The 27,010-nt window shown below is 54.2% G+C and overlaps 2 protein-coding genes across 3 annotated transcripts; one reads left to right on the top strand and one right to left on the bottom strand.

The window, feature by feature from the left end:
• Window positions 1–1,108: 1,108 nt before the first annotated feature.
• SCARA3 (scavenger receptor class A member 3) lies at window positions 1,109–8,036 on the top strand. The gene is made up of 7 exons (XM_063153393.1): window positions 1,109–1,254; window positions 1,848–2,023; window positions 2,603–2,701; window positions 4,388–5,422; window positions 7,002–7,455; window positions 7,584–7,866; window positions 7,974–8,036. The coding sequence occupies exons 1-7, from the start codon at window positions 1,109–1,111 to the stop codon at window positions 8,034–8,036; spliced, it is 2,256 nt and encodes a 751-aa protein (XP_063009463.1).
• A 3,290-nt stretch (window positions 8,037–11,326) lies between these two features.
• LOC134416513 (coiled-coil domain-containing protein 25-like) lies at window positions 11,327–26,610 on the bottom strand. Of its 2 annotated transcripts, XM_063153225.1 has the most exons (10): window positions 26,413–26,610; window positions 24,253–24,300; window positions 23,545–23,584; window positions 20,380–20,431; window positions 19,582–19,657; window positions 18,249–18,352; window positions 14,788–14,990; window positions 13,514–13,559; window positions 11,517–11,578; window positions 11,327–11,480 (listed from the first exon to the last, which is right to left on the bottom strand). In XM_063153225.1, exons 1-9 carry the CDS (start codon window positions 26,435–26,437, stop codon window positions 11,549–11,551), a joined length of 624 nt encoding a protein of 207 aa, XP_063009295.1. In that variant the 5' UTR covers window positions 26,438–26,610; the 3' UTR covers window positions 11,327–11,480; window positions 11,517–11,548. The 2 variants fall into 2 exon arrangements, with proteins under 2 accessions (XP_063009295.1, XP_063009294.1); XM_063153224.1 differs by having other exon boundaries at window positions 11,327–11,578.
• Between the last annotated feature and the right edge of the window lie 400 nt (window positions 26,611–27,010).

Raw genomic sequence — 27,010 nt, 5'->3', positions numbered from 1 at the left:
TTGGGATCGCAGGGATCGGGGATGGGATCTGGGTGGGATTTGGGATCGCAGGGATCAGGGATGGGATCTGGGTGGGATTTGGGATCGCAGGGATCAGGGATGGGATCTGGGTGGGATTTGGGATCGCAGGGATCAGGGATGGGATCTGGGTGGGATCTGGGATCGCAGGGATCAGGGATGGGATCTGGGTGGGATTTGGGATCGCAGGGATCAGGGATGGGATCCGGTGTCCCTGACCCCGCTCTCTGTGCCCGCAGAGGCCGTGGCAGCCGAGGAGGAGGAGGAGGAGGAAGAGGAGGAGGCGCGGCCGCCCTTCGGCCCCAAAGGGAGAGGTGAGCGGGGTTTGGGGTCAGGTTCAGGGTCGGGGTTTGGGGTCAGGTTTGGGGTTTGGGGTCAGGTTTGGGGTCGGGGTTTGGGGTCGGGTTTGGGGTCAGGTTTGGAGTTGGGTTTGGGGTCAGGGTTTGGGGTCGGGTTTGGGGTTTGGGCTCAGGGTTTGGGGTTTGGGGTCAGGTCTGGGGCCGGGTTTGGGGTTTGTGGTCGGGTTTGGGGTCAGGATGTGGGGTCGGGTTTCGGGTCTGGGTTTGGGGTTTGGGGTCAGGTTCAGGGTCGGGGTTTGGGGTCAGGGCCATGGGGAGAGGCCCATCCCAACGCCGGGATCCCTTCCAGGCCATTCCCGTTCCCAGTCCCGGTCCCGGTGCCGCGGGGATCCCGGGCTGGGCGCGGCCGTGCGGATCCTGTTCGGGATGGCCGCGATGATCCCGGCGGCCGTGGCCACGCTGGGAACGCTGGGTGAGCGGGATCGGGAATGGGATTGGGATTGGGATCGGGGTGGGGATCACAATCAGGATCCTGTTTGGGATGGCCGGGATGATCCTGGCGGCCGTGGCCACGCTGGGAACGCTGGGTGAGCGGGATTGAGTTGGGAATGGGATTGGGATTGAGGTTGGAATTGGGGTCAGGATTGGGATCAGGATCCTGTTCGGGATGGCCGGGATGATCCTGGCGGCTGTGGCCACGCTGGGAACGCTGGGTGAGCGGGATCGGGAATGGGATTGGGATTGGGATCGGGGTGGGGATCACAATCAGGATCCTGTTTGGGATGGCCGGGATGATCCTGGCGGCCGTGGCCACGCTGGGAACGCTGGGTGAGCAGGATCGGGAATGGGATCGGGATCGGGGTGGGGATCACAATTATGATCCTGTTCTGGATGGCCGGGATGATCCTGGCGGCCGTGGCCACGCTGGGAGCGCTGGGTGAGCGGGATCGGGAATGGGATCGGGATTGGGATCGGGGTGGGGATCACAATTAGGATCCTGTTCGGGATGGCCGCCATGATCCTGGCAGCCGTGGCCACGCTGGGAGCGCTGGGTGAGCGGGATTGAGTCGGGAATGGGATTGGGATTGAGGTTGGAATTGGGGTCAGGATTGGGGTTGGGATCCTGTTCGGGATGGCCGGGATGATCCTGGCGACCGCGGCCACGCTGGGAACGCTGGGTGAGCGGGATTGGGAACAGGAATGGGACTGGGAATGGGGATGGGATTGGGATCGGGATTGGGAATGGGGATGGGATTGGGATCAGGATCCTGTTTGGGCTGATCCTGGCCACCGTGGCCACACTGGGAGCACTGGGTGAGTGGCACGGGGAATGGCATTGGGATTGGGGTCAGGATTGTGATCAGGATTGGGGTTGGCATCGGGATTGGGATCAGGATCAGGATTGGGATTGGGGTCAGGACTGGGTTTGGGATTGGGATCAGGATCAGGATTGGGTTCAGGATCGGGACCAGGATCCTGTTCGGGATGGCCGGGCTGATCCTGGCCGCTGTGGCCACGCTGGGTGAGCAGGATCAGGATCGGGATTGGGAAGGGGATTGGAATTGGGATTGGGTTTGGTGTAGAGAATGGAGTTGGGAATGGGATTGGGGTTGGGATTGCGACTGGGGTCAGGATCATGATCGGGAACATGATTGGGATCCTGTTTGGGTTGATCCTGGCTGCCATGGCCACGCTGGGAGCGCTGGGTGAGTGGGATTGGGATCAGAATTGGGATCAGGGTCAGGATTGGAGTTGGGATCAGATTCAGGTTGGGATTGGGACTGGGGTTGTGATTGGGAGTGGGGTCATGGTCGGGGTTGGGATAGCAATCAGGATTGGGATTGGGATTGGGATTGGGATCAGGGTCAGAGCTGGGGTCGGGATTGCCATCGGGTGTTCCGGGAATACGATCGGGGTGGGACTCCCAGAGCCCCTGGGATCCCTCAGGAATTATCCCGGGATGGGGGGGATTGATCCATGGGCACCGTGGGCATCACCTGGAGGGGAGATCCCAGAGATTCCCAGGTGGATCCCAGGGATCTGCCACTCCCAAAGGATCAATCCTGGAGGATGTTGGATTCCAGCAATTCCCAGGGGGATCCCAGGGATCCCACATTCCCAAGGGATGGAATTCCCGAGGGGGTTGGACCCCAACCCCTCCCAGGTGATCCCCAGGGATCTCCCATTCCCAAGGGATCAATCCTGGAGGATCTCTGGCAGATCCCAGCCCCGGGAATGCCCATCCCGATCCTGCGGCATTCCCACATTCCCGCGTTCCCGGGCAGCGTTCCGGAGGGTGGATTCCATCTCCGCGGAGATCAGCTCAGCCCAGGCCTCGTGGGAGCGCAGGATCCTCTCCCTGCACCAGGAGCTCCAGGCAAGGGGTGAGATTTCCAGGGATTAATTCCCCTTTTCCCGGGATTCCCCTTTCCCTGGGATTGGGTGAGCTTTTCCAGGGATTCCCCTTTTCCAGGGATTCCCCTTCTCCAGGGATTGGTTGAGCTTTTCCAGGGATTCCCCCTTTTCCATGAATTTCCCCCTTTTCCAGGATCTCTCCCTTTTCCCAGGATTCCCCCTTTCCCAGGATCTCTCCCTTTCCCAGGGATCCCTCCTTTCCCAGGGATTCCCCCTTTCCCAGGGATTCCCCCTTTCCCAGGGATCCCTCCTTTTCCAGCTCCCCGCTTTTTTTTCCCAGGATTTTGGGCAGATCCCGAGGGTGGGGTTGGTGGGGTGGGGCTTTGGAGAAGATCTCCCAGTGCCCAGTGCCAGGATCATGGAATCCTGGAATTCCAAAGGATTGGGGTGGGATAAGGCTGGAATTGTCCCACTGCCCAGCTCCAGGATCATGGAAGCCTCCAATTCCCAAGGATTGGGGTGGGAAGGGATTTGGGTGGGATCAAGCTGGAATTTCCACAGTGCCCATCTCTGGGGTGATGGAATCCTGGAATTCCGTAGGATTTGGGTGGGAAGAGATTTGGGATCAGGCTGGAATTTCCCCAGTGCCCATTTTCGGGATCATGGAATCCTGGAATTCCAAAGGATTTGGGATAACAACGGGATAACAAGGGGATAACAACAGGATAGCAATGGAATAGCAATGGGATAACAAGAGGGCAATCAGATAACAACGGGATAATGGGATAATGATGGGATAATGGGATAACGATGGGACAACAGTGGGATGAGAACAGAATAGCAACAGGGTAACAACAGGATAACGATGCGATAACGATGGGATGGCAACGGGATAATGACGGGATAGCAACGGGATAACAATGTGATAACAACGAGATAACAACGGGATAACAGTGGGATAAGAACAGGATAGCAATGGGACAACAACGGGATAACAATGGGACAACAACGGGATAACAATGGGATAACAACGGGATAACAATGGGATAACAACGGGATAACAATGGGATAACAACGGGATAACAACGGGATAACAATGGGGTAATGACAGGATGGCAAGGGGATAATGAAAAGACAATGGGATAACAATGGGATAAAGATGGGATAATGGGGATAACGGGATAACGAGGTAATGGGATAACGGGATTGTGGGAAAACGGGATAACAATGGGATAACAACAGGATAAGGGATAACGGGATAATGGGGATAATGACGGGATAACAATGGGATAACAACAGGATAAGGGATAACGGGATAATGGGGATAATGACGGGATAACAATGGGATAACAACAGGATAAGGGATAACGGGATAATGGGGATAATGACGGGATAACAATGGGATAATAGGGATAACGGGATGGCAGGATAATGGGATAACAGGGCAATGGGATAATATGATAACGGGGTAATGGGATAATGGACTAGGGGATAATGGGATAACGGGGTAACAGGATAACAACAGGATAACAGTGGGATAACAGGATAATGGCATAAGGGGTAATGGGATAACGGGATAACAACAGGATAATAACAGCATAACAGGGTAATGGGATAACGGGGTAAAGGGATGATGGGATGGCAGGATAATGGGGTAACAGGATAACAGAAGAGTGGAATAACAGGATAACATCCAGATCCTGTCCCCATCTCAGGCGGGAGAAGCTCCGGGAACGGCTCCGTGTTCTGGGACACGGCGTCGCTGGGCCGGGAGCTCTCGGAGCTGCAGCGGGAGCTGTCGGAGCTGCGGGAGACGCTCCAGGCGCAGGAATTCCAGCTGGAGCAAACCGCCTACAGCCAGGCCCGCCTGGCCAGTGCCGGCTCCGACCTCTCCATGGGGCTGGAAATCTGCTCCGGTTCCCTGAGGAGCATCGGCCGGAGCCTGGAGCGGCTGCGGGATTGGGCTGGGGAGTGCCAGGGCGGCACCGCCCGCCTGCGGAATTCCCTGCGGGATCTGGCCTGGCGGGAATCCCAGCTTGGAGCAGCGGTGGAGCTGCTGAATTCCAGCCTGGCGCAGAACTCCTGGCGTCTCCGTGAGCTCCAGGAGGACGCGGCCGAGGAGGCGCCGGCGCTGCGGGCGGCGTCGGCCGCGGGGCAGAGCCTGACGCGGCTCCTCGGGACGCTCCGCGCGGATTCATCCCGGAGCGCGGATCAGCTCCGGAGCTTCCAGGCGGGGCTGGGCCCGGCCACGCGGGAAACCTCCCGGAATTCCGAGGGGCTGCGGGAGCTGGCGGCGCGTCTGCTGGCGCCGCAGCTGCGGCTGGACGGGGCCGCGGCGCGGCTGGAGGAGCAGCGGGACGGCGCGCAGGAGCTGCGGCGGCGCCGCGCCCGCGGGCACCAGCGCGGGCAGGAGCGGCTGCGGGAGCTGCGATCCCGGCTGGAGTCGCTGCGGGAGGAGCTGCGGAGCGTCGAGGCCGGCGCGGGGGAGCACGTGCGCGCCACGCTGCGCTTCCTCGAGGCCGCGCGCGATTCCTGCGGGCGGGAGCTGCGCGGGCACGGCCGGGAGCTGCGGGAGATGAGCAGGGACGCGGCGGCGAGCCGGGCGGGAACGGAGGAGCCGCGGGAGCGATCCGGGATCCTGGGAATGCGGCTGGAGCTGGGCGTGAGGAACCTGAGCCTGGCCGTGCAGGAGATGAGGGCGGTGGATGCGCGGCACGGGGAGATGCTGCGGAACGCCAGCCAGATCCGAGGTCAGCACGGAGCCGGCGAGGGAATGTGGATTTAACCGGGATGGGGCGGGACTGGGGGGTCCTGATCCCCGGGAATGATCCCGGCTGAGGTCTGGGATGGACTGGGATCAGCAGGGAGGTGACTCTTCTTGGGATGGGGTGGGATTTTGGGAATCCTGATCCCAAGGAATGTGGAGAAGAATCCCATCTTTCTGGGATGGGCTGGGATCACCCCATGGGTGTGGGGCTGTCCCAGGGACAGGTGACCCTTCCCTGAATTAGGGCTGGGAGGAGGATCCAAACCCTCACTCTGAAGTTTGGGATGGGACCGGGATCATTCCATGGATATGGGGCTGTCCCTGAGACAGCAGGGAGGTGACTCTTCTTGGGATGGGGTGGGATTTTGGGAATCCTGATCCCAAATCTGCTGGAGGATCCAAACTCGGAGGTCTGGGATGGGCCGGGATCATCCCATGGGTTTTGGGGCTGTCCCAGGGAGAGGTGACCCTTCCCTGGATGAGGGGTGGGATTTTGGGAACCCTGATCCCAAATCTGCTGGAGGAGGATCCAAACCCAGAAGTTTGGGATGGCACCGGGATCATCCCGTGGGTTTGGGGCTGTCCCAGGGAGAGGTGACCCTTCCCTGGATGAGGGGTGGGATTTTGGGAACCCTGATCCCAAATCTGCTGGAGGAGGATCCAAACCCAGAAGTTTGGGATAGCACCGGGATCACCCCCTGGATGCGGATCCCAGGGACAGAGGGCGCTGCCCCCTCTGGATGAGCGGTGGCGGTTCGGGATTTGGGGATGTCCCGACTCCTTCCGGTGTCACTCTCCCCTGTCCCCTCAGCACGGAGCCAGCGGCTCTTCCCAAACCCCCTGGGTGGAATTCCTGCTTTTCCAGCACCGGAGCATTCCTGGAATGGAATTCCCAGTTTTCTGGGATCAGAGCATTCCCCAGATGAAAGTCCCGGTTTTCCCGGGACTGGAGCATTCCCATTCCCCGTGTGGCATTCCCAGTTTCCCCAAGACCGTTCCCATTCCCCGTGTGGCATTCCCGGTTTTCCCGGAGCACTCCCATTCTCCATGTGGAATTACCGGTTTTCCTGGGATGGAATTCCCGGTTCTCCCGGGATCATTCCCATTCCCCAGATGAAATTCCCATTTTCCCAGAAGCATTCCCATTCTGTGATGGAATTCTCATTTTTCCCAGGAGCATTCCCATTCCCCATGTGGAATTCCCAGTTCTCCCAGGAGCATTCCCATTCCCCGTGCGGCATTCCCGTTTTCCCGTGACCATTCCCATTCCTCATGTGGCATTCCCAGTTTTCCCGGGATGAAATTCCCATTTTTCCCGTGACCATTCCTCGTGTGGAATTCCCATTTTCCCGTGACCATTCCCATTCCCCGCGTGGCATTCCCGGCTTTTCCCGGGATGAAATTCCCATTTTTCCCGGGACCATTCCCATTCCCCGCGTGCCATTCCCGGTTTTTCCCGGGATGAAATTCCCGTTTTTCCCGGAACCATTCCCATTCCCCACGTGCCATTCCCGTTTTTCCCGGACCGTTCCCATTCCCGTATCCTCTCTTTGTCGTTCCAGGCGTTCCGGGGCTGCCGGGGCCGCGCGGCCCCGAGGGCGACACCGGGCCCGGGGGCGCTCCGGGAGCTGCGGGCCCCGGGGGCGGCCGCGGGGATTGGGGAGCGCCGGGAGCGCCGCCGGGAGCGCCGCCGGGAGCGCCGCCGGGAGCGCCGGGAGCGCCGGGAACGCGCGGAGAACCGGGCCCGAGCGGAGCGCCAGGGAGCCCCGGGCCCAAGGGCGCCAAGGGCGGGATGGGCCTGCCCGGAGCCCGCGGGGAACCGGGGACACCGGGCGGGAGCGGAGCCCCGGGAGCCCAGGGGGCACCGGGGACAGAGGGACAGCCCGGGGCCCGCGGGGAGACCGGGACAGCCGGGGAACCGGGGACAGCGGGGCAGCCCGGGGAGAGGGGAGAGCCGGGAATACCGGGACTGCCGGGACCGCCCGGGCCACCGGGACCGCCCGGACCGCCGGGACCGTGACTGGGACAGGGACACGGGGACAGCGGGGCAGCCCGGGGAGAGGGGGGAGCCGGGAATACCGGGACTGCCGGGACCGCCCGGGCCACCGGGACCGCCCGGACCACCGGGACCGTGACTGGGACAGGGACACGGGGACAGCGGGGCAGCCCGGGGAGAGCCGGGAATACCGGGACTGCCGGGACCACCAGGACCATGACTGGGGACAGGGACACAGGGACAGCGGGGGAGCCCGGGGAGACGGGAATACCGGGATTGCCGGGACCGCCCGGGCCAGCGGGACCGCCGGGGCCAGCGGGACCATGACTGGGACAGGGACAGCGGGGGAGCCCGGGGAGAGCCGGGAATACCGGGACTGCCGGGACCGCCCGGACCACCGGGACCGTGACTGGGACAGGGACACGGGGACAGCGGGGACAGAGGGGGAACCCGGGGAGACGGGAGCGCCGGGAATACCGGGGACACCGGGACCATGACTGGGACAGGGGGACAGAAGGACAGGGGACAGCGGGGACAGGGAGAGCCCGGGGAGAGGGGAGAGCCGGGAATACCGGGGACACCGGGACCGCCCGGACCATGACTGGGGACAGGGGACAGTGGGGACAGCCCCGAGAGAGGGGAGCCCCGGAGACACCGGGATCCTCACCGGGACAGCCACAGGGGGACACAGACAGGGGGAGGGGACAAGGACACAGAGAGGGACAGGGGGACAGCAGTGCCATCCCCAGGACAGGGGACAGCGACACACGGACAGGGGACACGGACAGAGACAAGGGGACAGCAGTGCCACCCCCAGGACAGGGGACAGGGACACAGGGACACGGACAGGGGAACAGAGACACGGAGGGGGGACAGGGGCAGGGGGCAGCAATGCCACCTCCGGGACCGTGATGGGGACAGGGACGGGGGACAGCAGCGCCATCCCCAGGACAGGGACAGCGACACAGGGACACGGCCGTGTGTCACACAGGGTGACAGGGGCAGGGACACAGGGACGCGGCCGTGTGTCACACAGGGTGACAGGGGCAGGGACACAGGGACACGGCCGTGTGTCACACAGGGTGACAGGGACAGCGCCACAGGGACACGGCTGTGTGTCACACAGGGTGACAGGGGCAGGGACACAGGGACACGGCCGTGTGTCACACAGGGTGACAGGACAGCGCCACAGGGACACGGCCGTGTGTCACACAGGGTGACAGGGGCAGCGACAGCGGGACAGGGACGGGGGGACGGCAGCGCCACCCCCGGGAGGGGACACGGGGACAAGGCCAGGAACTGGGACAAGGACGGGGACAGGGACCCCAGTGCCACCCCCGCGGTGTCCCCTCGTTGTCCCCTCTGTCCCTCCCAGCTCGGGGCCAGGGCCGGTCCCCGCCCCCGGGAATTCCTTGGGAATTTTTTGGGGAATTTTTCGGGAATCCGGGGGGGTCCCGGCTGGGCCTGGGGGTGTCCCCAAGGTGTCCCCGAGGTGTCCCCGCGGTGTCGCGGCTCAATAAAGGTCCCTGTGCACCCTGAACTGGGAATGCCGGGAATTCCGGGAATTCTGGGACAGCCCAGCAGGAACTGGGAACGCTTCGAGCCCCAGATCCCAAATCCTGGCTTTAGGGGATCCCAAATCCTGAATTTAGGGGATCCCAAAATCCTGAATCTAGGGGATCCCAAATCTTGGCTTTAGGGGATTCCCAAATCCCAGCTTTGGGGGATGCCCAATCCCAGATTTAGGGGATCCCATCCCCTCTTCCCTCATCCCAGGCTGGGATTCCCAAATCTCGAATTTAGGGGTTCCCAAATCCCAAATTTCGGAGTTCCCATTTCCTTTTCCCTCATACCAGATCCAGATCCCAAATCCCGGTTTTAGGGGATCCCAAACCCTGGTTTTAGGGGATCCCATCCTCCCTTCCCCCTCATCCCGGGCTGGGATTCCCAAATCCTGGTTTTAGGGGACCCCAAATCCCGAATTTAGGGGTTCCCATTCCCCTTTCCCTGATCCAGATCCCAAATCCCAGTTTTAGGGGGACCCCAATCCCGGTTTTAGGGGATCCCAAACCCTGGTTTTAGGGGATCCCATCCTCCCTTCCCTCATCCCGGGCTGGGATTCCCAAATCCCAAATTTTGGGGTTCCCATTCCCCTCTCCCTCATCCCGTATCCAGATCCCAAATCCCGAATTTCGGGGTTCCCATTCCCCTCTCCCTCATCCCGTATCCAGATCCCAAATCCCAGATTTAGGGGATCCCCGATCTCGGTTTTAGTGGATCCCAAGTCCCAAATTTCGGGGTTCCCGTTCCCCTTTCCCTCATCCTGTATCCAGATCCCAAATCCCAAATTTCGGGGTTCCCATTCCCCTCTCCCTCATCCCATATCCAGATCCCAAATCTCGGTTTTAGGGGATCCCCAATCTCGGTTTTAGGGGATCGCAAATTCCAAATTTCGGGGTTCCCATTCCCCTTTCCCTCATCCCGGGCCGGCATTCCCAAATCCCAGCTTTGGAAGGTCCCAAATCCCGAATTTAGGGGACCCCAAATCTCGGCTTTGGGGGAATCCCAAAATCCGGGCGCGGCCGCTGGGAAAACGGCGGGGAGGGGGGATTTGGGATTTGTGGGAATTCTGGGGGGGAATTTCTGGGAATTTTGGGGGGGGATTTGGAGCATTTTGTAATTTCAAGAAATTTAGGGGAATTTTTGGGGATTTGTGGGAGGAATTGAGGGGGCTGAGACCGGGAATTCATGGCAGGGATGGGATCGGGCTGGGATCATCCCAGTGGGATCTGGGGGAATTTGGGGAGGATTTGGGGGCGTTTCTGCGGGATTTTGGGGGGAATTTTGGGAAATCTTGGGGAATTTGGAAGGGCTGAGCCCCGGGAAGGGTTGGGATCATCCCGACGGGATTTTGGGAGCATTTTGGGAGAATTTGGGGGGGATTTTGGGGGATTTGGGGGGAACTTGAGCCCTGGGAAGGGTTGGGATCGTCCCAATGGAATTTCGGGAGAATTTGGGGGATCTGAGCCCTGGGAAATGCTGGGATCATCCCAACGGGATTTGGGGGGAATTCTGGGGGGGGCTGACCCCGAGGACGTGCCAAGAACATCCCCACGGGATTTTCGGGCAATCGGGGAGGATTTGGGGGAATTCCCTATTATTCTGGATTGCCCCCCATTTTCCCCACTTTTTTCCTGTTTTTTTTTTCCACTTTTTCCCCCATTTCCCCCCGGTTTTTCCCAGTTTCCCTGTGTTTTCCCCATTATTGCCAGTCTCCCTTCATTTTTCCTCCTTTTCCAGTTTTTCTCAGTTTTTCCATTTACCCCCTTTTCCCCCATTTTTTCCCTATTTCCCCCGCATTTTTTCCCAGTTCTTCCCATTTCCCTCACCTTTTCCTGGTTTTTCCCAGTTTTTCTGAGTTTTCCCCCAGTTTTTCCCTATTTTCCCCCATTCTCCCATTTTCCCCCATTTTTCCAGGTTTTCCCTGTTTTTCTCTGTTGTTCCCATTTCCCCCCCATTTTTCCAGGTTTTTCCCATTTTCACCAATTTTTTCCTGTTTTTTTTCCCTCCGTTTTTTCCCAGTTTCTCCCAGTTTTCCCCCCATTTTTCCTCATTTTCCCATTTTTCTCAGTTTTTCCCTATTCTCCCCCCATTTTTCCAGTTTTTTCTGGTTTTTCCCAGTTTTTCTCTGTTCTTCCCATATCCCCCACTTTTTCCTGTTTTTTCCCAGTTTTTCTGAGTTTTCCCTCAGTTTTTCCCTATTTTCCACTTTTTCTTCCCATTTTCCCCCTATTTCCCCCCCATTTTTTCAGGTTTTCCCTGGTTTTTCCCAGTTTTCCCCATATTTTTTCCCAATTTCCCCAAATCTGAAGAATTCCAGAGGCGGCCCCGGCCGATCCCAGCCTTTGTTCCTTCGTTGGCTCCGACATTCCCGGGAATTCCCCCCAAAGTCCGGGAGCGCTCCCGAGGTCCCCGAGGGGCCGGAGCCCGAGTTCCTGTTCCTGGGATTTCCATTTTCCTGGGAATTTCCATTTTCCTGGGAATTTCCATTTTCCTGGGAATTTCCATTTTCCTGGGAATTCCGGAAGGATCCTCCCGGGGACGGAGGGATCCTCACATGAAATCGTCGGAGTCGTTCCCGTCCTGCGGGGAGAGAGGGAATTTGGGAATTGGGAATGTGGGAATGTGGGATTTTGGGAACTGGGAATTGGGAATGGGGGGGATGGAGGAATAGGAATGGGGAATTTGGAAATGGGAATGTGGGATTGGGGAATTTGGGAATTGGGAATTTGGGAATAGGGGAATTCGGAATGTGGGAATGTGGGAATTTGGGAATTGGGAATGGAAACTGGGAATGGGAACTGGGATTGGGAATAGGAATTGGGAACTGGGAATTTGGGAATGAGAATTGGCAATGGGGGAATGTGGGATTTGGGAATGGGAAAGGGAATTGGGAATGGGGGAATGTGGGATTTGGGAATGGGAATTGGGAATGGGGGAATTCCCATGGGGACACTTTGGGGTCTGGAGCTCTGGGAATTCTCGTCATTCCCATTCTCATTATTCTCAATCCCACCATTCCCAATCCCATTCCCATTATTCCCAGTATTCCCAATCCCATTATTCCCATTGTTCCCATTCCCATTATCCCCACTCCCATTATTCCCATAATTCCCATTCTTCCCCTTATTCCTAATCCCACTATTCCCATAATTCCTATTCTTCCCATTATTCTGAATCCCATGATTCCCAATCCCATTATTTCCATCATTCCCATCCCCATTCCCAGTCCCATCTCCATCATTCCCATATTTCCCATTATTCCCACTCCCATCCCCATTATTCCTCCTATCCCCATCCCATTCCCAATCCCATTATTCCCAATCCTGTTATTCCCATCCCATTTCTCCAATCATTCTCATTATTCCCAATCCTAATCCCATTCCCATTATTCCCATCCCCATTATTCTCACTGTTCCCAACCCCATTCCCATCCCATTCCCATTATTCCCATTCCCATTATTCCCAATCCCATTCTCATTATTCCAATTATTCCCAATCCCATTTTCCCCACTATTCCCATTAATCCCATCATTCCCATTCTTCTCAATCCCATTATTCCCATTTTTCCCATTCCCATTATCGCCAATCCCATTTATCCCATTCCTATCAATCGCCTAATTGCCATAATTCCCATTCCAATTATTCCCAATCCCATTTATCCCATTATTCCCATTCCCATCGTTCCCATTATTCAAATCACATTCCCATTTTTCCCATTCCCATTCCAATCCCATTCCCATTATTCCCATTCCAATTATTCCCAATCCCATTTATCCCATTCCTCCCATTTTTCCCATTCCCATTAATCTCATCATTCCCACCATTGCCATTATTCCCAATCCTGTTATTCCCATTTGCATTCCCATTCCTCCCATTTTTCCCAATTCCATTCCCAATCCAATTATTCCCAATCCCATTATTCCAAATCTCATTATTCCCTCTCCCATTCCATTCCCAGTCCCATCATTCCCAATCCCATTATTTCCATTCCCATCTTTCCCATTATTCCCAATCCCATTCCCATTCATCTCATTATTCCTATTATTCCCATTCCAATTACTCCCAATCCCATTATTCCCATAATTCCCATTAATCCCATCATTCCCAATCCCGTTATTCCCATTCCCATCATTCCAATCCCATTCCTATTATTCCCACTATTCAAATAACATTCCCATTATTCCAAATCTCATTATTCCCATTCCAATCCCATTCCCATCTTTCCCGTTATTCCCATTCCTCCCATTATTCCCAATTCCATTCCCATCACTCCCATTCCAATTATTCCCAATCCCATTTTTCCCATTATTCCCAATCCCATTATTCCAAATCTCATTATTCCCTTTCCCATTCCAGTCCCATTCCCATTCTCATCATTCCCATGATTCCCAAATTTCCCATCATTCCCATTCCTCTCAATCCCATTGACCCGGGTATTCCCATATCTCCCATCACTCCCATTTTCCCCGTCCCTTTCCCGAGGAATTCCCGGAATTCCGGGGGCTCCCTGCTCACCTGGTTGGAGGACATGTTCTCGGCCTTCATCAGGGACGAGTAGCTCCTGCAGGGACAATTCCCACAATTATCCCGGAATTCCCACTGAAAACCCAGAGTGGATCTCAGAATTCCCAAGGGTTTTCCCTCTGGAATTCCGCCCCTCGTCGGTTATCCCGCAATTCCTTTTTCCTGAGGTTTTGCTCTGGGATCTCCCAGCTGGAAATTCCTGGATTTGGGATCCCAATCCCAGATTTCCCAGCCTGGATCCTGGGAAATTCCCAATCCCTCCTTTCCCAGCCTGGATCCCAGGAAATTCCCGGGTTTCCTTCAATCCCAGATTTTGTGGAGCTCAGGGAAGCTCCCAAGGGAATCCTGGGAATCCCAAATCCCTGGGGCAATTCCAGAGAGGATTCCAGAGAGGATTCCAGAGGCAACTGGGGCACCTCTAAAGGGAATTCCAGAGAAAATTCCAGGAGCAATTCCAGAGGAAATTCCAAAAGGAATTCCAGAGGGAATTCCAGGGGCATCCAGGGGCAATTCCAAAGGGAATTCCAGAGAAAATTCCACAGCAATTCCAAAGGCAATTCCAAAGGTAGTCCAGGGGCAATTCCAGAGGCATCTGAGGGAATTCCAGAGGGAATTCCAAAAGGAATTAGAGCAATTCCAAAGGGAGTTCCAGAGGAAACTGGGGCAGTTCCAGAGGTGATTCCAGAGGCAATTCTGGGCTCTCTCCCCCGGCATTCCCAGTCCCCACTCCAGGACTGAAGCCGGGATTCTCCTTGGAAAACCCCCAGGAGCTCTGATCCCGGAATTCCCACCAGACATTCCTGGCACTCCCACTAAACATTGGTAAATACTTCCACTAAACCTTCCTGGAATTCCCACCAGACATTCCCACCACTCCTGGCACTCCCAGCATTCCCGGCATTCCCACCTGAGCTCCTCCATCTCCTTTTTCTGGCGCTGCTCCTCGCGCTGCTCCTGCAGCTCCATCCAGCGCCACCACCAAACATTCCCAACAAACGTTCCCACCAAACATTCCCAACATTCACACCAGACATTTCCGGAATTCCCAATAACCATTCCCAGTATTTCCAGCACTCCCAGAATTCCGGGAATTCCCACCTGAGCTCCTCCATCTCCTTTTTCCGGCGCTGCTCCTCGCGCTGCTCCCGCTGCTGCTCCTGCAGCTCCATGCGGCGCCGTCACCAAACATTCCCACATTCACACCAGGCATTTCCGGAATTCCCAATAACCATTCCCAATATTTCCAGCATTCCCGGAATTCCCACCTGAGCTCCTCCATCTCCTTTTTCCGGCGCTGCTCCTCGCGCTGCTCCCGCCGCTGCTCCTGCAGCTCCATGCGGCGCCGCCCCCGCTCCTCCCGGTCCCGGCATTCCCGCTCGGCCGCCAGGTCCGGGAAGCGCTCCACGCGCGTCCGCTCCAGCCGCCGCAGCTGCTCCGCCCCGCGCCGCTCCACCGTCACCGAGCGCACCTGCAGCAAACGGGTTAGACCGGGATTAAACCGGGTTTAGACACCGGGATTAAATCGGGGGTTGAACTGGGATTAAAGCAGGGGTTAAACTGGGAATGAAACCGGGGATTAAACCAGGGTTTAATGGGGGTGCGCTGCTCCGCCCCGCGCGGCTCCACCGTCACCGAGCGCACCTGCAGCAAAGGGGTTAGACCGGGATTAAACAGGGCTTAGACCGGGATTAAACCGGGGTTAGACTGGGATTAAATCGGGGGTTGAACTGGGATTAAACAGGGGTTAAACCGGGAATGAAACCGGGGATTAAACCAGGGTTTAATGGGGGTGCGCTGCTCCGCCCCGCGCGGCTCCACCGTCACCGAGCGCACCTGCAGCAAAGGGGTTAGACCGGGATTAAACAGGGCTTAGACCGGGATTAAACCGGGGTTAGACTGGGATTAAATCGGGGGTTGAACTGGGATTAAACAGGGGTTAAACCGGGAATGAAACCGGGGATTAAACCAGGGTTTAATGGTGGTGCGCTGCTCCGCCCTGCGCCACTCCACCGTCACAGAACGCACCTGGAATCGGGATTAGACTGGGCTTAAACAGGGCTTAAACTGGGATTGAACTGGGCTTAAACCAGGGCTTAAACTGGGGTTAACCCGGGATTAAACCAGGATTGAACTGGGGTTAAATCAAGGATTGAACCGGGGTTAAACTGAGAATGAAACCGGGGATTAAACCCGGGTTTAATGGGAGTGCGCTGCTCCGCCCCATGCTGCTCCACTGTCACCAAACGGACCTGGAATCGGGGTTAGACCAGGGTTAAACTGGGGCTTAAACTGGGATTGAACTGGGATTGAACAGGGGTTAAACTGGGGATTGAACCGGAGTTAAACTGGGATTGAACCGGGGTCAAACTAGGAATGAAACCGGGGATTAAACCCAGGTTTAATGGGAGTGCGCTGCTCCGCCCCGCGCCGCTCCACCGTCACCGAGTGCACCTGGAATCGGGGTTAGACCGGGATTAAACTGGGGTTAGACCGGGATTTAAACTGGGATTGAACTGGGACTGAACCGGAGTTACACTGGGATGGAACTGGGATTGAACCGGGCTTAAACCAGGATTAAATCGGGATTAAAGTGGGAATTGGGATTGCACTGCTCCACCATCATGGACCACACCTGGGAAACAGGAATTAAACCAAGAGTTAAACCGGGAATTGAACTGGGAATTAAAGCGGGAATTAAAGCGGGAACGGGGCTGTTCCCAACAGGTGATGTGTCCCGGTGCTGCGCTCTGCTGGCGATGCCGGGAACTGCAGGAAATCCGGGAATGGGGGCAGCTCCCAACGGGACAAACGTCCCAGTCCTGGTTTGTGTTGGGAATTGTGGGGGAAATTGGGAATGCAGAATGTTCCCGGTGTTCCCATTCCTGGATTCCCGAGGTTCCCATTCCCAGATTCCAAAAGATCATTCCCACATTCCCACTGTTCCCATTGTTCCCATTCCCACTGTTCCCATTCCCATGTTCCCATTCCCACGTTCCTGTTGTTCCCATTCCCAGTTCCCGCTGCTCCCATTGTTTCCATTGCCAGATTCCCAATGACCATTCCCAAATTCCTGAGGTTCCTATTCCCAAACTGATTCCCGAGGTTCCCCATTCCCAATTCCCGCTGTTCCCATTCCCACATTCTTATTCCCATTCCCACTCCCACATTCCTTTGTTCCCAAATTCCCACATTTATTCCCATTCCCATGTCCCTCACCTCCTTGTGCTGGTGGAAGCTGATCTGTTCCCACTCCCATTCCCACTTCCAATTCCCGCTGTTCCCATTCCCACATTCTCATTCCCATTCCCACTCCCACATTCCTTTGTTCCCAAATTCCCACATTTATTCCCATTCCCATGTCCCTCACCTCCTTGTGGTCAGGTACATAGGAATGGGAATAAATTGGTGGAAGCTGATCTGTTCCCACTCCCATTCCCACTTCCAATTCCCACTGTTCCCATTCCCACATTCCCAGATTTATTCCCATATCCATTCCTGTGTCTCTCATGTCCTTGTGCTGGTGGAAGCCAATCTGCTCCCATTCCCAATCCCTGCTTTTCCCATTCCCCCATTCTCGTTGGTCCCATTCCCACATTCTCAAATTCCCAGATTCATTCCGGAATTCCCAGATTTATCCCCAGATTTATTCCCATCTCTCACGTCCTTGTGCTGGTGGAAGCCTACGTGTTCCCATTCCCATTTACACATTCCCAGATTTTTTATTCCCATTCCCGCCCCTCACTCACGTCCCTGTTGCAGTAGAGGCCGATCTGTTCCCATTCCCAAATTCCCAGATTTCCCGTGTCTGTCTCATGTCCTTGTGCCGATGGAAGGTGATCTGATCCCATTCCCATATTCCCATTCCCAGATTCATTCCCAAACTCCCAGATTTATTCCCCTCTCTCACTCACATCCTTGCTGCAGTGGAAGCCAATCTGATCCCATTCCCATTTCCCATTCCCATATTATTCCCAATTTATTCCCATTCCCCCACTCACATCCTTGCTGTGGTGGAACCCGATCTGTTCCCATTCCCAATCCCCAGATTTATTCCCAAATTCCCAATCCCAAATTCCCGGATTTATCCCATCCCACTCACGTCCTTGCTGCGGTGGAAGCCGATCTGATCCCATTCCCAAATTCCCAAATTCCCAATCCCAAATTCCCAGATTTATCCCATCCCACTCACGTCCTTGCTGCGGTGGAAGCCGATCTGACCCCATTCCCAAATTCCCAGATTTATTCCCAAATTCCCGGATTTATCCCATCTCACTCACGTCCTTGCTGCAGTGGAAGCCGATCTGACCCCATTCCCCCATTCCCAAATTCCCAATCCCAAATTCCCAGATTTATCCCATCCCACTCACATCCTTGCTGCAGTGGAAGCCGATCTGACCCCATTCCCAATCCCCAGATTTATTCCCAAATTCCCAGATTTATTCCCAGATTTGTCCCATCTCACTCACGTCCTTGCTGCGGTGGAAGCCGATCTGTTCCCATTCCCAAATTCCCAATCCCAAATTCCCGGATTTATCCCATCCCACTCACGTCCTTGCTGCGGTGGAAGCCGATCTGACCCCATTCCCAAATTCCCAGATTTATTCCCAGATTTATCCCATCCCACTCACGTCCTTGCTGCGGTGGAAGCCGATCTGATCCCATTCCCACATTCCCAGATTCATTCCCAGATTATTCCCATTCCCATTCCCATTCCCGTCCCACTCACGTCCTTGCTGCGGTGGAAGCCAATCTGCCCCACGTCCATGTCGGGCGTTTTGCGCAGGTTGCTCCAGGGCGTGTAAACCACGGTCACCGAGCTCAGCTTGCAGCCTGGAAACGGGGTGAAAACGGGCAAAAAAGGGCAAAAACAGGATAAAACAGTTAAAAATGGGGCAAACCACCGTCACCGAGCTCAGCTCGCAGCCTGGAAACGAAACGGGGCGAAAAAGGGCAAAAACAGTAAAAAAAAAATGGATAAAATCGGATAAACCACGGTCACCGAGCTCAGCTTGCAGCCTAAAAACGGGGAGAAAACGGGCAAAAAAGGGCAAAAATTGATAAAAATGGGGTAAAATGGGGTAAACCACGGTCACCGAGCTCAGCTCGCAGCCTGGAAACGAAACGGGGCGAAAAAGGGCAAAAACAGTAAAAAAAAATGGATAAAATCGGATAAACCACGGTCACCGAGCTCAGCTTGCAGCCTGGAAACGAAACAGGGCGAAAAAGGGCAAAAACAGTAAAAAAAAAAGGATAAAATCAGATAAACCACGGTCACCGAGCTCAGCTTGCAGCCTGCGGGAAATGGGGCAAATGGAAAAATAGGGGAAAATGGGCAAAAATGGCATTAAATGGGATAAAATGGGGTAACCACCATCATCGAGCTCAGCTTGCAGCCTAAAAACGGGGCAGAAACGGGGGGAAATGGGAAAAAACAGGATAAAAATGGATAAAAACGAATAAACCACGGTCACTGAGCTCAGGTTGCAGCCCGCGGGAAACGGGGTGAAAATGGGGGAAAATGGGCAAAAACGGATAAACCACGGTCACTGAACTCAGCTTGCAGCCTGGAAATGGGGCGAAAATGGGCAAAAATGGGAAAAATGATCAAAAATGGGGTAAACCACGGCCACCGAGCTCAGCTTGCAGCCTGGAAATGGGGCAAAACCAGGCAAAAATGAGATTAAAACAGCTAAAAAGGGGATCAGCTTGCAGCCTGCAGGAAATGGGGTGAAAAAAGGCAAAAATGGGGAAAAAATGGGGAAAAATAACCAGAGAAAGTTCAGGTTTTCCTGGAGTTTTCCCAGGCTTTCCTGGCATTTCCCAGGGTTTTGCCTGGATTTTCCGGGGTTATCCCAAGATTTTCTGGGGTTTTCTGGAATTTCCCAGTGGCTTTCTCAGGATTTCCTGAGGTTTTTTCTGGGGTTTCCCAATGTTTTTCCCAGGATTTCGTGGTTTTGTTTTTTTTTTTTTTTTTTGTTTTGTTTTTTTCCTGGGATTTCCTATTTTTCTCCCATTTTCCCAATTTTTCTCTCATTTTTTCCCATTTTTTTCCTGGGTACCTTGGATGCTGTTGGCCTTCACCAGGTGGGCGCAGTCGCTCAGCACCTCCTTGGGGATGTCGTCCATGGTCTGGCCCTGCGGGGAATTCCCAAATTCCAAGATTCCCAAATTTCCAACTCATCCCATTTTTACATCCCCTTTTCCCCAGGTTTCCAGAAAATATCCCCACGTTTCCCAAGAAATATCCCAACTTTTCCCAAGGTTTCCCAAGGGATATCCCAATTTTCCCAAGAGTTCTCCTGATTCTCCCAAGGTTTTTCCCGAGGTTTCCCCTGGGACATCCTGGCTTTTCATGTGGTTTTCCAGGGTATATCCAACTTTCCCCGAGATTTTTCCCATTTTTCCCAAGGTTTCACGAGGAATATCCCCGTTTTCCCAAAGGTTTTTCCCAAGTTTTCCTTGGGGGTAATCCCTCTTCTTGCAGGGTTTTTCCCTGATTTTCCTGAGGTTTTTCCCAAGGTTTTTCCTGAGATTTTCCCTGAGTTTATTCTGTATTTTTCCTGAGTTTTTCCCACTGTTTTTCCCGTGGTTTCCCAGGGGACATCCAGGTTTTCCCGAGATTTTTCCCAAGTTTTTCCCAAGGTTTCCCCAATGTTTTCCCAAGGCTTTTCCAAGGTTTATCCTGTGGTTTCCCAGAGGATATCCCGATTTTCCCAAGGTTTTTGCAAAGTTATCCCAAGGTTTCTCCGAGTTTTTCCTGAGGTTTTTCCCAAGTTTTTCCTGAGGTTTCGCTGAGGTTTTCCCAAGATTTTCCCGAATTCCTCCCAAGATTTTCCCAAGGTTCTCCCTGGAATTACCTGGTGCAGCCGCAGGTAGACGTGGGCTGAGGAGAGTTTATCCACATGGAACCTGCGGGAACAGCAGGAAAACTGATCCAGGAATTCCGGGAATTCTGGGAATTGCAACCCAGGAATTGCAGGAATTCCCCAGAGCCAGAGCCAGCCCTGGGAATTCTGAGCCGGCAATTCCGGGAATTCCAGCCCGGAGCCAGCCTGGGAATTCTGAGTTGGCAATTCCAGGAATTCCAGCCCGGAGCCAGCCCGGGAATTCTGAGCTGGCAATTCCAGGAATTCCAGCCTGGAGCCAGCCCTGGGAATTCTGAGTTGGCAATTCCAGGAATTCCAGCCCGGAGCCAGCCTGGGAATTCTGAGTTGGCAATTCCAGGAATTCCAGCCCGGAGCCAGTCTGGAAATTCTGAGCCGGCAATTCTGGGAATTCCAGCCCGGAGCCAGCCCTGGGAATTGCCGATCCCAAATCCATGGGAATCCAGGATCATCCCCACAGGGAACGGGGCCTTGGGGGGAGAATTCCTGGGAATCCCGAGGAGAGGACTGGGGAAAATGGGAGAAAAGTTGGGAATGAAGCAGGATCCAGGGGAAAAACGGGATCAGGGGAAAAACGGGATCAGGGGAACAAATGGAGTCAGGGGGGAAATGGGATCCAGGGGAAATCCAATGGGATCCAGGGGAGCAAATGGGATCAAGGGCAACAAACAGGATCCAGGGAAAAATATGGGATCCAGGGAAACCAATGGGATTTGGGAAAACAAACAGGATCCACAGAACACACGGGATCCGGGGAAATCCACTGGGATGCAGGGGAACAAACGGGACCCAAATGGGAAGAAATGGGATCCAGGAGAACAAACGGGATCAGGGAAACAAATGGGATTTGGGAAAACAAACAGGATCCAAACAGGATCAGGGGAAAATGGGATCCAGGGGAACAAACGGGATCAGGGAAACAAATGGGATTTGGGAAAATAAACAGGATCCAAACAGGATCAGTGGAAAATGGGATCCAGGGGAACAAACGGGATCCCAATGGGATCCATGGGAACAAACAGGATCCAGGGAAAAATGAGGTGCAAACGGGACTGGGGAAACAAACGGGATCCAGGGGGAAATGGGATCCACAGGGACAAACGGGATCCAAACGGGATCAGGGAAACAAACGGGATCCGGGGAACAGAGAGGATCGGGGGAAGTGGGATCCAGGGGAACAAATGGGATCCAGGGAAATCCAATGGGATCCAGGGAAACCCAATGGGATCCAGGGAAATCCAATGGGATGCAGGGGGACAAACAGGATCCAGGGAAAATGGGATCCAAACGGGATCAGGGAAACAAACGGGATCCGGGGAACAGAGGGGATCAGGGGGAAGCGGGATCCAGGGAAATCCAATGGGATCCAGGGAAATCCAATGGGATGCAGGGGGACAAACAGGATCCAGGGAAAATGGGATCCAAACGGGATCAGGGAAACAAACGGGATCCGGGGAACAGAGGGGATCAGGGGGAAGCGGGATCCGGGGAAATCCAATGGGATCCAAAGAGGACCAAGGAAACAAACGGGATCCAGGGGAACAAATGGGATCCAGGGAAATAAAATGGGATCCAAACAGGAGCAAGGAAACAAACGGGATCCAGGGGAACAACCGGGATCCAAATGGGATCCAGGGAACAAATGGGATCAGAGGAACAAAAAGGATCCAGGGGACAAATGGGATCAGGGAAAAATGGGATTCAAATGGGATTCAAATGGGATGAGGGAAAAATGAGATCCAGGGGAAAAACGGGATCAGGGAAACAAATGGGATCCAGGGGAATCCAATGGGATCCAAATGGGACACGGGACAAACGGGATCCAGGGGAACAAATGGGATCCACAGGAACAAACAGGATCCAGATGGGATCAGGGAAACAAATGGGATCCAGGGGACAAACAAGATCCAGGGAAATCCTGTGGGATCCAGGGAAAAAACAGAATCCAAGGAAAAATGGGATCCAGGGGAAAAACGGGATCAGGGAAACAAATGGGATCCAGGAGAATCCAATGGGATCCAAATGAGACCCAGGGGACAAACGGGATCCAGGGGAACAAATGGGATCCAGGGGAATCCAATGGGATCCAAATGGGACCGAGGGGACAAATGGGATCCAGAGGAACAAATGGGATTTGGGAAAACAAACAGGATCCAGATGGGATCAGGGAAACAAATGGGATCCAGGGGGCAAACAAGATCCAGGGAAATCCTGTGGGATCCAGGGAAAAAACAGAATCCAGGGAAAAATGGGATCCAAATGGGATCAGGGGAAAATGGGATCCAGGGGAACAAATGGGATCCAAATGGGATCAGGGAAAAACAGGATCCAGGGAAAAATGGGACCCAAACAGGACCAAGGAAACAAACAGGATCCAGGAGAATCCAATGGGATCCAGGGGAACAAGCGAGATCCAAAGGAACAAACAGGATCAGGATCAGAGGAACAAAAAGGATCCAGGGGACAAACGGGATCCAGGGAAAACCATTGGGATCCAGGGGAACAAATGGGATCCAAATGAGATCCAGGGGAACAAACAGGATCCAGGGGAAATGGCATCCAGGGAAATCCAATGGGATCCAGATGGGATCAGAGGAACAAGGGGGATCAAGGGGGAAACAGGATCCAGGGGAAAAATGGGATCTGGGAAAACAAACAGGATCCAGATGGGATCAGGGAAGCAAATGGGAGCCAGGGAACAAACAGGATCAAGGGGGAAACGGGATTCAAATGGGATCAGGGAAAAATGAGATCATCCAGGGGGAAAAATGGGATCCGGAGAAATGGGATCCAAGGGAACAAATGGGATCAAGGGGAACAAAAAGGATTCAGGAATCAAAAGGAATCAGGGAAAAATGGGATCCAGGGGAATCCAGTGGGATCGGGGAAACAAACAGGATCCAAATGGGATCCATGGGAAGAAATGGGATCCAGAAAAACAACTGGGATCCATGGGAAGAAATGGGATCCAAGGGAATCCAGGATCCTGGGAAACAACTGGAATCTAAGGGAACAAACGGGATCCAAATGGGATCCATGGGAATCCAGGACCCCTGATCCCCCCACCCCCAGCTCCTGCAGCCCCCCCAGATCCCCATTCCCGATTTCCCGGTGGAATTCCGGGATCCCGGCGCTCACCAGACGTCCTCGGGCCACCCGTACTTGATCAGGTCCTCGTCTGCGGGAACGGGAACGGGGTCAGCCCCAAATCCGGGATTCCAACCCAAATCCCAGAATTCCCACCCCAAATCCAGGGATTCCAACCCAAATCCCAGAATTCCCACCCCAAATCCAGGGATTCCAACCCAAATCCCAGGATTCAAGCCCCAAATCCAGGACCCCTGCCCCAAATCCAGCCCTAAATTCCCAGATTCCAGCCCCAAATCCTGCCACAAATCCCAGAACTGTAACCCCAAATCCAGCCTGAAAATCCCACCCTAAACCAGGAATTCCCACCCCAAGTCCCAGGACTCCCATCCCAAAATCCCAGAATCCCGATCTCAAATCCTGGGATTCCCACTCCAAATCCCAGGATTCCCATCCCAAAACCAGCCACAAAATTCCCCCCCCCAAAAAATCCCTGAAATTCTGAAAATAGACCTTCCCCCAAAAACTGAAATTCTGAAAATAGAAAATTCCCACAAAAACTCCTGAAATAATTCCCCAAACAATTCCTGAAATTCCCCCAAAGTGATCCACAAAGTCCTCCAAGAAATTCCAAATTCATTCCTGCAATTCCCAAAATTTCCCCCCAAAAACCCAAAAATTTCCCAGAGAATTTCCAAAACTCAAAAAACAATCCCCAGAATTCCCAAAAACTCCCAGAATTCCCGGTGGGTCACTCACTCTCGTACTTGTCCTTGCCCATGTAGATGGTGTAGACAGCGGCAGCGGCTGCGGGAAAACCAGGAATGGATTCGTGAAAACGGGGAATGGATCCATGGGAAATCCGGGGAAACCCCGGGAATGGATTAATGAAAAATAGGAATGGATCCATGGGAAACCCGGAAGGGATCCATGGAAACCACCCGGGAATGGATCCATGGAAAACCCACAAATAGGTGCATAAAAACTGGAATGGATCCATGGAAAACTTGGGGAAAACCTGGGAGAAACCTGGGAATGGATCCATGGAAAACCCAGGAATGGATCCATAGAAAACACGGGAATGGATTAATGGAAAACCCGGGAGTGGATCAATGAAAACTATGGAATGGATCCATGGAAAACTCAGGAACTGATCTATGGAGAACCCCAGGAATGGATCCATGAAAAACCCAGAATGGATGTGTGGAAACCTGGGAATGGACCCATGGGAAATCCGGGATTGGATCCATGGAAAACCTGGGAATGGATGAATGAAAACCATGGAATGGATCCATGGAAAACCCAGGGAAAACCCAGGAATACATCCATGGAAAACCTGGGAATGGACCCATGGGAAATACGGGATTGGATCCATGGAAAACCTGGGGACAGATGAATGAAAACCACGGAATGGATCCATGGAAAACCCAGGAAAAACCCAGGAATGGATCCATGGAAAACCTGGGAATGGATCCACGGAGAACCCAGGAATGGATCCATGGAAACCTGGGGAAAAACTCCAGAATGGTTCCATGGAAAACCCGGGATGGATCCATGGGAAACTGGGATTGGATTGATGCAAAACCCGGAATGGATCCATGGAGAAGTGGGAGTGGATCCATGGAAACCTGGGAAAAAGCCGGGAATGGATCCATGGAAAACTCAGGAATGGATTAATGGAAATCAGGAAAGGATCAATGGAAAACCCAGGTATGGATCAGTGGAAAACCAGGGAATGGATCCATGGGAACCCCCATGGAAAACCAGGAATGGATCCATGGAAAACCTGAAATGGATCCATGGAAAATCTTGGGATTGGATCAATGGAAATCGGGAATGGATCAACGGAAACCGAGGAATGGATCCAAGCAAAACCTGGGAATAACCTGGGAACGGATCTAAGCAAAACCTGGGAATGGATCCATGAAAAACCCAGGACTGGACCCATGGAAAACCCAGGAAAAGATCCATGGAAAACCCGGAATGGATCCATGGGAAACCCAGGAAGGGATTAATGGGAAACCCGGGGAAAAGCCGGGATTGGATCCATGGAAAACCCAGGAATGGATCAATAAAAACCATGGAATGGATCCATGGAAACCTGGGAACAGAGCCATGGAAAACCTGGGACTGGATCTTTGGAAACTCGGGATTGGATCCTTAGAAACCCCCATGGAAAACGATCCAGGAACGGATCCATGAAAAACTCAGGAAAAAACCCCAAAATCCAGCAGAATTTCTGGATTCCTGGGAATTCTCTCCTGGGAATTTTTTCCCCAGGTTTTTTGGGGAGCCCAAATTCCCTCCCTGGGCTTTTCCAGGGAAATCTGGAATTCCTGTGGGGTTGGATGCCTGGGAATTCCGGCACATTCCGGCTGGAATTCTCAAAATTCCCAAATTCCTCCCAAAATTCCCAAATTCCACCCTGCTCCTGCCTTTTATTTTGGAATAGTTGCATCATAAAATTCCCAAAATCCCAAAAAATCCTTATGGGAAAGTGGGAATTGAAAATAGTCCCGGATTGGGCTGGAAAATGCAGGGAAAATCCAGAAAAAATGAAGGAAAAGTCCTGGAAAACTGCAGGAAAATCCAGGAAAAGTCACCCCCTGAAATTCGGCACCAAATTGGGAATTCAAGGAGAATTCCCGGATTTTGCGGAGCCATTCCCGGTTTTCCCCGGGAATTCCCGGCAGGAACACTCCCGGGATTTGTTTTCCCGCGGGAATTCCGGAACTCGTGGGAAAATCCCGTGGGAAAACCTCGGGGAAAGGAGAAATCCCGGGAACTGCGGGGATTCCGGGGGGGCTGCAGGAAAAGGGCGGGAATTGGGGAGCAGGGCGGGAATTGCAGCGGGAATTGGCGGGAAAAGGGGATTGGGGCGGGGATTCCCCGAGAATTCCCGGGAATTCCCTCTCTCACCGTTGGAGGTGAAGTAGAACACCATGGCTGCGGCGGCGCTGATCCCGCTGCTCCCGGCGCTCCCGGTTATCCCGGGTTTATCCCGGTTTTCCCGCTTTATCCCGTTTTTATCCCGGTTTTTCCCGGGCCCGTCCCGGGGCTCCGCCGCCTCCTCCGCAGGGAAGGCCCGGCAGGGAAGGGGCCGTGCGTAATGACATCAGAGCTGCGTGCGGAGAATGCGCATGCGCAGAGCAGATATGGAGTGCTCGGTAACGAAAGCTGCGCGTGTGCGGGCGGCCATGACACTGTACGGAAATCCCACTGCGCGTGCGCACACTGGCCGTTATGCCGTTCATAAACGTCACTGCGCATGCGCCGAACGGCCATGACACTGTACGGAAAATAGATCTGCGTGTAAGAGGGCGGCCATGATAGCTTACGGAAAATGGAACTGCGCGTGCGCAAAACGGCCATGACACTGTACGGAAAACAGAACCGCCTCTGTGAGGGCGGCCATGACACCGTACGGAAAATCTCGCTGCGCATGCGCAGTGCCGTGGGGGATGTCTTGTTTTTTCCTTTTCTTTCCTTTTTTTTTCTCGCCTTGGTTTTTTCCTCT

The sequence above is a fragment of the Melospiza melodia genome, chromosome 3, assembly GCF_035770615.1.
Source record: "Melospiza melodia melodia isolate bMelMel2 chromosome 3, bMelMel2.pri, whole genome shotgun sequence".
Lineage (NCBI taxonomy): Eukaryota > Metazoa > Chordata > Aves > Passeriformes > Passerellidae > Melospiza > Melospiza melodia.
This window is presented reverse-complemented; position numbering and strand designations above follow the sequence as displayed.